Here is a 13,926-nt window from a genome sequence, read left to right on the forward strand (position 1 = left end):
TGCTGCTCCATTAATTTCGTTTCTTGACTTCCCTTCTCTCCACCAACTGTACCATCCACATCCTGCTCTTTCCTCTTCAACTTCTTCAATCCCACCCCAACCTCACCACATTCCTGGCTCATCCCCACATCGCTTTCCACACTCCCTCTCTCTCCTCTTCCTCTTGCCACATTCTGTCTCCCCATCCCCTCCCGCCCCGCCAGCTCCTCCTCCCGCCCCGCCAGCTCCTCCTCCCGCCCCGCCAGCTCCTCCTCCCGCCCCGCCAGCTCCTCCTCCCGCCCCGCCAGCTCCTCCTCCCGCCCCGCCAGCTCCTCCTCCCGCCCCCCCGCCAGCTCCTCCTCCCGCCCCGCCAGCTCCTCCTCCCGCCCCGCCAGCTCCTCCTCCCGCCCCGCCAGCTCCTCCTCCCGCCCCGCCAGCTCCTCCTCCCGCCCCGCCAGCTCCTCCTCCCGCCCCGCCAGCTCCTCCTCCCGCCCCGCCAGCTCCTCCTCCCGCCCCGCCAGCTCCTCCTCCCGCCCCGCCAGCTCCTCCTCCCGCCCCGCCAGCTCCTCCTCCTCCCGCCCCGCCAGCTCCTCCTCCCGCCCCGCCAGCTCCTCCTCCCGCCCCGCCAGCTCCTCCTCCCGCCCCGCCAGCTCCTCCTCCCGCCCGCCCCGCCAGCTCCTCCTCCCGCCCCGCCAGCTCCTCCTCCCGCCCCGCCAGCTCCTCCTCCCGCCCCGCCAGCTCCTCCTCCCGCCCCGCCAGCTCCTCCTCCCGCCCCGCCAGCTCCTCCTCCCGCCCCGCCAGCTCCTCCTCCCGCCCCGCCAGCTCCTCCTCCCGCCCCGCCAGCTCCTCCTCCCGCCCCGCCAGCTCCTCCTCCCGCCCCGCCAGCTCCTCCTCCCGCCCCGCCAGCTCCTCCTCCCGCCCCGCCAGCTCCTCCTCCCGCCCCGCCAGCTCCTCCTCCCGCCCCGCCAGCTCCTCCTCCCGCCCCGCCAGCTCCTCCTCCCGCCCCGCCAGCTCCTCCTCCCGCCCCGCCAGCTCCTCCTCCCGCCCCGCCAGCTCCTCCTCCCGCCCCGCCAGCTCCTCCTCCCGCCCCGCCAGCTCCTCCTCCCGCCCCGCCAGCTCCTCCTCCCGCCCCGCCAGCTCCTCCTCCCGCCCCGCCAGCTCCTCCTCCCGCCCCGCCAGCTCCTCCTCCCGCCCCGCCAGCTCCTCCTCCCGCCCCGCCAGCTCCTCCTCCCGCCCCGCCAGCTCCTCCTCCCGCCCCGCCAGCTCCTCCTCCCGCCCCGCCAGCTCCTCCTCCCGCCCCGCCAGCTCCTCCTCCCGCCCCGCCAGCTCCTCCTCCCGCCCCGCCAGCTCCTCCTCCCGCCCCGCCAGCTCCTCCTCCCGCCCCGCCAGCTCCTCCTCCCGCCCGCCTGCTCCCTCCCTCCCTGGGCCTCCCTGCTCCTCCTCCTCCCTCCCTGGGCCTCCTGCTCCTCCTCCTCCCTCCCTGGGCCTCCCTGCTCCTCCTCCTCCCTCCCTGGGCCTCCCTGCTCCTCCTCCTCCCTCCCTGGGCCTCCCTGCTCCTCCTCCTCCCTCCCTGGGCCTCCCTGCTCCTCCTCCTCCCTCCCTGGGCCTCCCTGCTCCTCCTCCTCCCTCCCTGGGCCTCCCTGCTCCTCCTCCTCCCTCCCTCCCTGCTCCTTCCTGCTCCTCCCCCTCCCTCCCTCCCTGCTCCTTCTCCCCCCTCCCTCCCTCCCTGCTCCTTCTCCCCCCTCCCTCCCTCCCTGCTCCTTCTCCCCCCTCCCTCCCTCCCTGCTCCTTCTCCCCCCTCCCTCCCTCCCTGCTCCTTCTCCCCCCTCCCTCCCTCCCTGCTCCTTCTCCCCCCTCCCTCCCTCCCTGCTCCTTCTCCCCCCTCCCTCCCTCCCTGCTCCTTCTCCCCCCTCCCTCCCTCCCTGCTCCTTCTCCCCCCTCCCTCCCTCCCTGCTCCTTCTCCCCCCTCCCTCCCTCCCTGCTCCTTCTCCCCCCTCCCTCCCTCCCTGCTCCTTCTCCCTCCTCCCTCCCAGGCCCTCTTTCTCCTCCCATTTGTCCTCCTCCTTTCCTCTCATTACATTTCTTCTTCCTCCTTTATCCCTCGTCCTCCCTTCCCCTCCTCCTAGCCCTCTTTCCTCCTACCATCTTATTCTTGTGATCCCCTGGTGCTCCCATTGCAAATCTAAATTCACCTCCCAGACTCGATTCCACCTTTCCCATCCCGATCTAATGCTTCTTTCAAATCACTTCCTACTCCATTATTGCCCACCTCTCTTTTTCTCCATTCATTCCTTTTCCACCTCTCCTCTCACTTCCTCCCCTTTCTTCCTTTCACTTTTTTCCCTTTCTCTGTTCCTTTTTTATCTTTCTCCATCATTTTCCCTCTGCTTTCTTCCCTCAACGATAGCCTCCTCTTCCTATATTTCTCTTTCCCCTTCATGTTCTTCCTTTCCTTCACTACTACCCTCTCTCACTCTGTCTTTCCCTCTTTCCCTCCTCATTCATTCTTGTATGAGTACCATCTCATAAAACTTTATAGTGTCATTTTGGGAGGCTGAAAAATTGTCTGTCTTCTACAGGGGAAGATGTTGGTGGGAATTGAATCAAGCTGTCCGTGATCCTGTTCTTCTGTGGCTGGACTGAATATTGTCATTGTTTGTTGTGAGGTTCAGGGATGTTGTCAACATGCAGCCTCGTTCCATTGTTCAATAGAGCATTGGTCCAAAATCCAAACTATTGGTACTCTTGTGTTAAGTTGCTGCGAATTGGGAAACAATTTGTTGGCTTTGCAGTTAAATGAGATTGTGTGGTAAAATGCCTACTGTTTAAATCAGCCAATATTTGGTGTAAAAATGAATTGGGAAACATAATGTCTACCTCCCACAAATAACTGCCAGCTGGTGTGGCGACTACTTTTGTGCATTTATCAATAATCGTATAGGTCACTTTTGATGAATTTTAAATTGTTAATGCGCCAATTAACTAAATCTCAGGAGATATTTTGCATGATCCTTTCATTGTAGATGATGATTTTAATTACACATCAAATTGCAAATATGTACAGTACATTGGATCATAGTTTTGTTCATTAATTTCCTCTTCTCTCATTTACTCTGAACTGAACTAGAGCTTTGACAATGGACACGGCAGCTAATTAAAGAGCCGTGTGATGATCGACTTCATTAAATGCAAGTTGGTAATTGTAGACGTCACAGCCACTGTTGTGTTCTGCCATTGCCCACGTCCAAATGTTTGTGGGAAAATGATCGATTTCTGGGCCTCCCTGTGGTAAACTCTGTGCCCTCCCCCTCTACCATGAAGCAGGATGCCTGAGATGGAACCTCCATGGGTGCTGTCATTGTACAAGAGCAAATATGATAAATATTCATGTTGTAATATTTACTCCATGTTGCCTAGACCTCCAACATCCAAAGCGCGACTTCCACTGCATGCAAACTATTGTCAGCCAATTCATAAAATGATGCTTATTTTGTAAATTCTTGGCATCGCCCCACCCTCTTAGTGATTTTTGCATCGAGTCTCTTTGTCCATGAGGTAAATGTTCTGAAATGAACTACTTGTGGAATTTATGTATTGCTCTGTCAGACTGTTATCTGTTTTTTCAAAAGCCTGTGATTTGAAAAAGGCAGGATAAGTTTTGGCCTCCAGGGCCAATCTGTTTGTTTATTAAACATGTCCCCTTGGTGTGCAGCATAGACTTTATTGCAGTGCTATTCTGTGATATCCTTAAGGTTTCTCATATTGTGTGCCATGATTTAGATTACATTTGGTTGTTACTCAGAGTTCCGTATATACTTGTGTAATAGTCAACCACCACCCCTGCCCCTCACCATTTTTTGGCCCAGAAATCTTGTATTTTCCTTATGACCCATGTAAAAGTCTTCCCCCCCCCCTCCCTTACTTTTGGCCAGCCTGTCCAAGCTCCTGATACCTCAGCAACCTGCCCATCCAAGCTCCTGATGCCCCAACCATGGATCCTCATCCTGGTGCCCGCAAACTCCTGATTTCCCTCAACTACGGATCCTTGCCCCAGTCGCCCACCCAACAGTGCTCCCGACATCCCAGGCACAGACTCTCTCCTCGGCTTCAGCTGCCCACCCATCCAAGCTCCTGACACCCCAGCCGCAGATCCTCACCTCAGCTGTCCGCCCATCTGAGCTCCCAATGCCTCAACTGCGGACTTACCATCCAGTCTGGTCCATCCGACCTCCCAACACCTCGAACAATGACACTAGTACTTACTGCAGTCAAAAGTCGATTCCACCAAAATTGACCCAAAAAACTCAACTATTACATGAGATTTGCTTCTCAATGGCTACAGTTCACCTTTACTTTAGCTACTGAGAGAGTGAATTTAACATTTACTTTCAACCCAAGGAGGAAAATTGAAAGCCTTATTGGAGGGCTGAAAGTGAGAACAAAAGCTACAAATAGAAGAAACGTGGTCAATATCTGTATGTGGACCAAGGGCATCAACAGTGGGTGGAGTTTTGAATGGCGAGACCAGGGTTCTTTTATTTGACTCCTCCACACGTAGCAGGTTTTGGGTTTCTTTGTATTACAGCTGGGAGACACAGCTAAGAAGGAAAGTTGTGAGTGCCATAGAATGGCTCCCTCTTCCTATTAAAGAAATAACTACTTGGTATTATCGGAAAATATCCTTCTTGAGCTCAGGCATATCTGATGTCAGATACTGAAAAGGCATTGGAAGGTTCAAGAATTTTGGAATCAGGTTAAGGAACTAGTTTTCAAGGACTCAAAATTATGAAAATGCTTCACAGAATTAAGACTTTTCTTTCAATCTCTAACAATAGTAATTCAGTGATCCCACTGAAAATGGTATTTAGTTTCTGAGCCAAATACCTTCTGTGGCTTTGTTGTGCAAAATGTCAATAATAGTTGCATTTAACTTATTTTGATGAACAGTCCTTGTTATAAATCAGTGATTGTGAATATTTCATTATCTCTGTCTCCAGGGTACTGCATGTTTTGTCTTGAATAAATTATATCGAATACATATTGCAAGTTGGGCCACCGGGACTGTTCTGTGCTGTATGACATATTTAGTGAGGCATGATCCATGCTACCAAGTTAATCTACTCATGTATTTATTAATTATTTTGACACAAGTTGTCTTATATAAAAATCAAATCACATTAAATGTTGATGCTTAGTGACATTAGAAACAAATTAAACTGCCTTCTGCCTTCCATATGAAATTTTTATGGATGTAGGGGTATTGAAAGTTACTTGAATTTAGAAAATTAGACCTTTTTAAGCTGTCTAAACTCTTTTAATTACTGTATTGCTAGCTCTCTGGTTCCCATCTTCCTGCATCACTAGTTTAAACCCCTTGAAACAACACTAGCAAACTTCCCTCGAGGATATTGGTTTCTCTCCAGTTTATAAGCAAACCACATAGCCGGGTTGTTGGGAGCTCTGGTGGGTGGGCAGCTGAGGTGAGGATCTGTGGTTGGGGGCATCGGGTGCTTGGATGAGGAAGAGGCCGGGGCGTCAGGAAATCTGGTGGGCAGCTTGGGCATCGGGAGCTCAATGGCCTGTGCAGGTCCTTTCTTCCCTGGAATTGAGGCGATTAATCAAAAGATTTCTTTCCATGGAAGATGTGAAAAAGATGAATATTGTACTCTGATATAATGCAGAGCTGATGTGGGCAGCAGCCAACATTGGTGAAGTTGTGAACACTGGAATTTCAGTACGTTCTCTAATTATACTAAAGTTCAGGAACTCACCAAGGTTTCTTTATTAATTCACTCTATCCTTGTACCAGCATCTGTCCTGATGATATCTATGGAGGACAGCTTTTGAAATATTTCTTTTCCAAATTTAGATATGTATCAAAGAACTGGCTCAGCACAGGAGGAGGCGATTCAGTCTTTCAAGTCGATGCTAGCTCCAGTCAATCCCATCCCCTATCTACTTTTTTCTCTTAGCACTGGAAATAAGTTTTCACTTGAAACCTCCGATTGGATATATTCTGCGTATAAATGTGTTGAAATGCACCAAATATCATATCCCTCTCATCCCCTCTCTGCCTTTCATAGGGACCTCAACCTCCGTGACTTCCTCGTCCACTCATCTCTTCCCATTAACCGCCCCCTTGGCACCTCCCCCGTGGCTGCAGAAGATGCCACACTGGTGCCCACACCTCCTCCCTATCCACCACTCGTGGCTTCAAACTATCCTTCCAAGCGAAGCAACACTTCGCTTGTGTTTCTGCAGAAGTCACCAACTGCATCTGGTGCCTCCGTTGTGGCCTACATTGGAGGGATTGGGCACAAACTGGGAGATCAATTCGCTGAGCACCTTCACTCTGTCCACATCTGTGACAAGGATCAGTCCAGTGGCCAACCACTTCAATTCCGCACCCCACTCCTGTGCTGACATGTTTGTTCATGGCCTCGTGTACAGTCCATCTGAGACCACCTTTAAATTGGAGAAGCAATGCATAATTTTCTATCTGGGCCCTCTCCAAATGGATGACATTGTCATCAACTTCTCTGGTTTCTGCTTGCCCACTCCCCATTTTCTCTCTCTCTCTCTCCCATCCCTTTATCTTCCTTCCTCCAGCTCTCTGCCCTCTTCCCTCTCTATCCACTGAGCCATCACCCCTCCTCCCCTTGTTTGTTGGTGTTCCCTGCCACCCTTATCCGCCCGTTACCTCTTGTCTGTGGGACTGTTCTCCCCCAACAATGTTATTCTGGCACATGCCTATATTTTGCTCACTCTTTGATGAAGGGCTCAAGTCCAAAATGTTGGTTATTTTTTTCTGTACAGTATAAAGGACACTTTGACCTGCTGAGTTTCTCCAGCATTATGTTTTTTACTTCAATCATATGACTGCAAACTTTTGTGTTTCACACCACTAATCATAAAATGAGTTCCTTAACCTGATGAGCAAGAAGTCTTGCACCTGGTCGCGGAAAACCCAATAATTGTAAAGTTATGATGAAAATGGATTTCACACTTGACAGATACCTGTGCACTGGTTAACCCATTATCTCAGCCTTTGTGATCTTGCAGCTCATTCTCCATGGAGCAAGCTCCATCTGTTTAAGTCGGTGACAGTGTGGGGGTGGGGCAGAGGGAAGGATTGAATTTGCATTGATTCAAGAGAAGAAAAAGATAGTCTTTTATATTTTGCAGATCTGCAGAAGCTAAGTATTGTTCTGTGAGCTGCAAATGACCAAAGGTTCTTTTAATGCTGAAGTAACTTGCTGTGTCCTTTATCACACTACAAGATGGTGATTGAATAAATTATTATTTATGTTGGATAAGGAAAGGATTCTAGACATGTGAATGTGCATATTCCTATTTTATATGTTAAATTATCAGAGATAATTTTGGCAATATGCGGCTGTTGGAGGCCATGTGAATGTGCAGGAGGCGCCTGCAAGGTGAACTTTGTAATCCTCCTCTGAGAAGGATAATCGCCGCAACACAATGGCCTCCCCAGCCATCTGAATGCAGCCGCCTAAAAGCAGGACATTGGGGCGGCTGGCTGGGCTGTCAGCATGGGGACTGCAGGGCTGGGGCGGCCGGCGGGGGAGAAGGGGGGCTGGGGCGGCCGGCAGGGGAGTAGGGGGGCTGGGGCGGCCGGCAGGGGAGTAGGGGGGCTGGGGCAGCCGGCAGGGGAGAAGGGGGCTGGCCAAAGCAATGCCGGAACCCGACTTGAGTGCCGTACTCCCCCCAGCTGACAGCCTACCATCCTAACTTGACAGCCCAAGGGACAGGAGCTGGAGTGCTCTCAGATGTGCATCCCGGTGCAGCTGTCCCTTCAGGTGGCCAGTACTGCACTTTTAGCGCTGCCACCTGAACGGCAAATCAAAGGGCCGCTTTCTCTTCTACAGGCGCATTCTTACCAGAGAATACACCTGAAGAAGCCTTTTATCAAATCTGAATGTAAATTTGAAACGATTTCTAAATGTTTTATCATGCAAATAAGGTAGTTTCAACTTCTTAATGCCTGAAGCTGGGCACAAAAGTAGATTGCTTGTAAGTCCATTACAAGGTGAAGTTCCTGAGCTAACGAAGGAGGTCAGGCACGTAGTTGAAAAACAGGAACTCATGTTGTGAAAGGGAATACCTTCCTGCAACCTATCCCTGTAACACTCATGCAACTTTTAACAGCGTATCATTCAATGATATCTTTAGAAGACTGGTAGTTTAAAGCCACCTCTGTTGCTGCTCCTTGCTTTCTGGTGGACGGACATTTTAAAATCTCTCTATACGGGTGAATTAAATCAGTGGAAAAAGAATTGCATGGATGTCTGTGCCATTGTTAATGGGCATCCATGAAAGTATTTAAAGAGAGAAGACATAAGCTGAAGGAGCCTTCCCACAATTTTGAACCTTGTGGCATTGTGTTGTGTGGTAATAAGTCACATTCCCAATCACTCTTCCAGAGAGAACAAATGGAGTGAGCTGTGGTCTCCCCTCCAATAGGTTAATCATACCCAGACTATGTTAAAATGAGCTTGCACTGAATTGTAAACAACCTGACAAGAGTACTAGAACTGTCAGTGGCTCAATGCTGATAAATGCCAAAGATCTGATGGCTTGCATCACAAACTCATAGAGGGGAAGGCTGTAGAGATGGCAAGCACTCCATTTATTTTATATTGTATCTTTGTGTAGATATGTGATTTGTATGTGCTTGTGCCACGGACCAGAGAACTCCGAATCATGGGTCCTCTACCGGCATCACTTACGGCTCCTAGAACGCTTCCACCAGCGTTGTCTCCGCTCCATCCTCAACATTCATTGGAGCGACTTCATCCCTAACGTCGAAGTACTCGAGATGGCAGAGGCCGACACTGCTGAAGATCCAACTGCGTTGGGTAGGTCACGTCTCCAGAATGGAGGACCATCGCCTTCCCAAGATCGTGTTATATGGCGAGCTCTCCACTGGCCACCATGACAGAGGTGCACCAAAGAAGAGGTATGACTGCCTAAAGAAATCTCTTGGTGCCTGCCCCATTGACCACCGGCAGTGGGCTGATATCACCTCAAACCGTGCATCTTGGCGCCTCACAGTTCGGCAGGCAGCAACCTCCTTTGAAGAAGACCGCAGAGCCCACCTCACTGACAAAAGTCAAAGGAGGAAAAACCCAACACCCAACCCCAACCAACCAATTTTCCCTTGCAACCGCTGCAACCGTGTCTGCCTGTCCCGCATCGGACTTGTTAGCCACAAACGAACCTGCAGCTGACGTGGACATTTACCCCTCCATAAATCTTCGTCCGCGAAGCCAAGCCAAAGAAAAATATGTCCAGTCAGATGATAATAAACTTGAATTTGGAGAAGGGAGGGTGATAGAAAACAGTACAATTCTGACTGGTTGGAGGTGCTGGATTTGAAAGTGAAAAAGATTTAAAAAAAAAAGTAAAGGTTCAATTATTTGTGATGTAATACTATATTTAACATACTTGAATTTTTAAAAAACTTTTGACCACCGTAGGGCAGTCGGAGAGTCACCACTTTGTCCAGCACATCTCACCGAAACCTACAGCAACATGTTCCTAAGCGTTCTCCTCTCCAAGTACTGACCAGGGCTGAACCCGCTTAGATTCTGAGACCAGACAATCTCAGGCATATTCAAGCTATTAGGTGCTGTAGATATCAGAAACCCTTGAATAGATTAGTAAAACTGGGCAGATTCAATATGAAATTATGAAAGAAAACTAATGTCTGACTAATTTATTGTTTTTTTTTGAGGAGAATAGGCCCACCAACAGTTGGTATGATGTCCAGTAAAACTCAGATAATCCTGTACCTAATTGTTCAGCAATTAGTAGTTTGGCACCTGACTACTGAAATGGTCCAGAGAGAATAGGAGTACTTGTAGAGCTACAGGACAATTTTGCAGTCAGGACCATGGGGAAGTTTGCGGCTGTTCCCAGAGTCGAGGGACCAAGGGGAGGTTTGCGGCTGGACCCAGAGAAGGAGGACCATGGGGAGATTTGCGGATGGACCCAGAGAAGGAGGACCATGGGGAGATTTGCGGATGGACCCAGAGAAGGAGGACCATGGGGAGATTTGCGGATGGACCCAGAGAAGGAGGACCACGGGGAGGTTTGCGGATGGACCCAGAGATGGGGGACCACGGGGAGGTTTGCGGATGGACCCAGAGATGGGGGACCACGGGGAGGTTTGCGGATGGACCCAGAGATGGGGGACCACGGGGAGATTTGCGGATGGACCCAGAGAAGGAGGACCATGGGGAGATTTGCGGATGGACCCAGAGAAGGAGGACCATGGGGAGATTTGCGGATGGACCCAGAGAAGGAGGACCATGGGGAGATTTGCGGATGGACCCAGAGAAGGAGGACCACGGGGAGGTTTGCGGATGGACCCAGAGAAGGAGGACCATGGGGAGATTTGCGGATGGACCCAGAGAAGGAGGACCATGGGGAGATTTGCGGATGGACCCAGAGAAGGAGGACCACGGGGAGGTTTGCGGATGGACCCAGAGAAGGAGGACCATGGGGAGATTTGCAGATGGACCCAGAGAAGGAGGACCATGGGGAGATTTGCGGATGGACCCAGAGAAGGAGGACCATGGGGAGATTTGCGGATGGACCCAGAGAAGGAGGACCATGGGGAGATTTGCGGATGGACCCAGAGAAGGAGGACCATGGGGAGATTTGCGGATGGACCCAGAGAAGGAGGACCATGGGGAGATTTGCGGATGGACCCAGAGAAGGAGGACCATGGGGAGATTTGCGGATGGACCCAGAGAAGGAGGACCATGGGGAGATTTGCGGATGGACCCAGAGAAGGAGGACCACGGGGAGATTTGCGGATGGACCCAGAGAAGGAGGACCATGGGGAGATTTGCGGATGGACCCAGAGAAGGAGGACCATGGGGAGATTTGCGGATGGACCCAGAGAAGGAGGACCATGGGGAGATTTGCGGATGGACCCAGAGAAGGAGGACCATGGGGAGATTTGCGGATGGACCCAGAGAAGGAGGACCATGGGGAGATTTGCGGATGGACCCAGAGAAGGAGGACCATGGGGAGATTTGCGGATGGACCCAGAGAAGGAGGACCATGGGGAGATTTGCGGATGGACCCAGAGAAGGAGGACCATGGGGAGATTTGCGGATGGACCCAGAGAAGGAGGACCATGGGGAGATTTGCGGATGGACCCAGAGAAGGAGGACCATGGGGAGATTTGCGGATGGACCCAGAGAAGGAGGACCATGGGGAGATTTGCGGATGGACCCAGAGAAGGAGGACCATGGGGAGATTTGCGGATGGACCCAGAGAAGGAGGACCACGGGGAGGTTTGCGGATGGACCCAGAGAAGGAGGACCATGGGGAGATTTGCGGATGGACCCAGAGAAGGAGGACCATGGGGAGATTTGCGGATGGACCCAGAGAAGGAGGACCATGGGGAGATTTGCGGATGGACCCAGAGAAGGAGGACCATGGGGAGATTTGCGGATGGACCCAGAGAAGGAGGACCATGGGGAGATTTGCGGATGGACCCAGAGAAGGAGGACCACGGGGAGGTTTGCGGATGGACCCAGAGATGGGGGACCACGGGGAGGTTTGCGACTGGACTCAGAGTCAAGGGACCACGGGGAGGTATTTTTCCCCAAAGATATACTTTATTCACAATAAATTATTTACAAGAAAACTGTTCAAGAATTTTTACGTTCACCATGTCAATCATATTGTTACATTCTCATCATTGTATGTTTTTAGATTCTCTTAATACTCTGTTACCACCGCTGTGGCACCTTGTTGTTTCTTTCCCACCCCCCTCCCCGCACCCTATTGCTTGAGGGGCTTCCTCTCAGTCTCAGCTCCTCAGTTTCCAGTAATGGGACCCTAGACTGTGGTCCTTCCCCACAACCTCTTCGCATTGGCTGCTCCGAGCCACGGTGTGTCTCTCAGCATGCATTCTTGCAGCCTGGAATGTACCGGTCGATAGCATTCCTGGAGCAACATCTCAGTGTGCTGAAAGACCAACAGGTTCAGGTGGACCAAAGAGTGCTTTTCACCAAGTTGATGGTCTGCCAGCAGTTCTGGATGTAGGGCTCAGGGTCTGTCCCCGGGAACAGAGAGCCCTCTGTAACGCTGCTGCTGGGAATGAAAAGCTCCTCACATCCTTCAACAAGGTGGGCGATGGTCTCCATGCCACTGCAGCTGTCCCAAGGGAAATGTGCATTGAGGGTGATGTTCTGTTTGCACAAGAAGGATCACACTGGAGGTTTACAGCTGGAGTGAGTGTCTGGAGTTGTAGTGTGCTTTGAATGAGCTGAAACATACTGGTTTCTGTTTCTCATTCCCTTCAAACCTGCTGGGTTCATCTGAATAAAAAGTATTATCCTGCTGTATATCATGTAATAAAAGTTTAAACAAATGTATGTTGGTCAATTAAATGAGTAATTTCCATTATCCCAAAAAATCTGCTTGGTCCACATCACCTACATCCCGAGCATGGCAGATTAGAGGAATTTCACAGGTTTAGAATTTTACAAGTTTTCAATTGGTCCATTGAGTTGGGTCAAGAAGATTTGAGCACACATAGTTAGACGTAATGATGCAGTCAGAAGCTGTTATTAGACAAAAAAAAACAGTGGGAATAAATTAGGGCAGGACGGTTAGTGTAGGGTTAACACAACATTATTACAGCGCCAGCGACCCAGGTTCAAAACGCGCGTTGTCTGCAAGGAGTTTGTACGTTCTCTTCATGTCTGTGTGGGTTTCCTCCAGGTGCTCTGGTTTCTCCTACCCTCCAAAAATGTATGGGGGTTTAGGTTAATTGGTTGTAATTGGGCAGCAATTGTATACTGGAAGGATCTGTAACTGCGCTGTATGTCTAAATTTAAACAAAAATGAATGGATCATTGTTAGTTTGGTGGGGTTCACCTAACAAGGACCAGTGCTTGGTTTGGCTGAAGAATCACGTTTCCAACTTTGCTGAAGATGCAAAACCAGGTAAAATTCTGAGATTTTGAGGGGATCTAGACAAGATCAAAAATTAACCAAGAATATGGACTATTTTAAAATTAAATTTTAAATAAATTTGACATACAGCACGGTAACAGGCCATTTTTGGCCCATGAGTTTGCATTGTCCAATTTACATCCAATTAACCTACACCCCGGTACGTTTTGAATATAAGGTGGAAACTATAAAGTTATCCACTTTAAGACACAAAACAAAAATCTTTTTTAAAATGCACTTCTGCACAAGTAATTGAAAACCAACATGCTTGCAGTAAGTGATTAGGAAGGCAAGTGGTATATTGGCCTTTATTGTGAGATGCATGGAGTGCAGGAGTAAAAATTTCTCATTACAATTACATAGGGCCTTCAGGGTGGGCCTGAATGTGAAGATTTGGTCTCTGCATTGGTCATGGAGGGAGTGTAACAATGATTCACTTGACTGGTTCCTGGAAAGGCAGGATTGCCACATTAGGAGAGACTGAGTAGGCTAAGCCTTATATTCACCAGAGATTAAAACAATCCAAGGGGATCTTATTAAAACTTGTGAGATCCTTGCAGAGGACAGACAGGATGCAGGAAAGATGTTTCACCTGCAAGGATGGGTAGGTCCAAGTTTCACAGTTACAGAATAAGGCATTGAGCCATTTTGGAATGAAGTGCAGAGAAATGTCTTAGCATAGAGGGTAACAAATCTTTAGAGTTCTCTGACCTGGAGAGCTGTGGAGGCCCAGTCACTGAGTTCACTTGTAATAGAGGATGGTAGATTTCTGGATAATCAAGAATATGAGAATGTTGCAGGGCAATTCAAGAGATTGGTGTGATCAGGAACCTGCTCCCCTGGTTGAGGTGTGTTTTAGGATAATGCTAGGATAGTGAGGGAGAAATGAATAGAAAAACACAATGCTGGGTGAATGAAGTAAGGTATAAGGTGATCGGCATAAAA

General features: G+C 50.1%; 2 protein-coding genes across 2 annotated transcripts in view; both read left to right on the plus strand.

Moving 5' to 3' along the window:
• The window catches only part of dner (delta/notch-like EGF repeat containing), a 160,410-nt gene that overhangs the window by 1,376 nt on the left and 145,108 nt on the right, over nucleotides 1-13,926 (plus strand). The window lies entirely within an intron of this gene.
• LOC138742933 (beta-glucanase-like) lies at nucleotides 265-9,587 on the plus strand (the record flags this gene model as incomplete). The annotated part of the gene is made up of 3 exons (XM_069897810.1): nucleotides 265-336; nucleotides 1,235-1,300; nucleotides 9,480-9,587. Coding segments are annotated over 3 exons (246 nt in total), but the record flags the coding sequence as incomplete, so codon positions are not given.

The sequence above is a fragment of the Narcine bancroftii genome, chromosome 9 (genome assembly GCF_036971445.1).
Source record: "Narcine bancroftii isolate sNarBan1 chromosome 9, sNarBan1.hap1, whole genome shotgun sequence".
NCBI lineage: Eukaryota > Metazoa > Chordata > Chondrichthyes > Torpediniformes > Narcinidae > Narcine > Narcine bancroftii.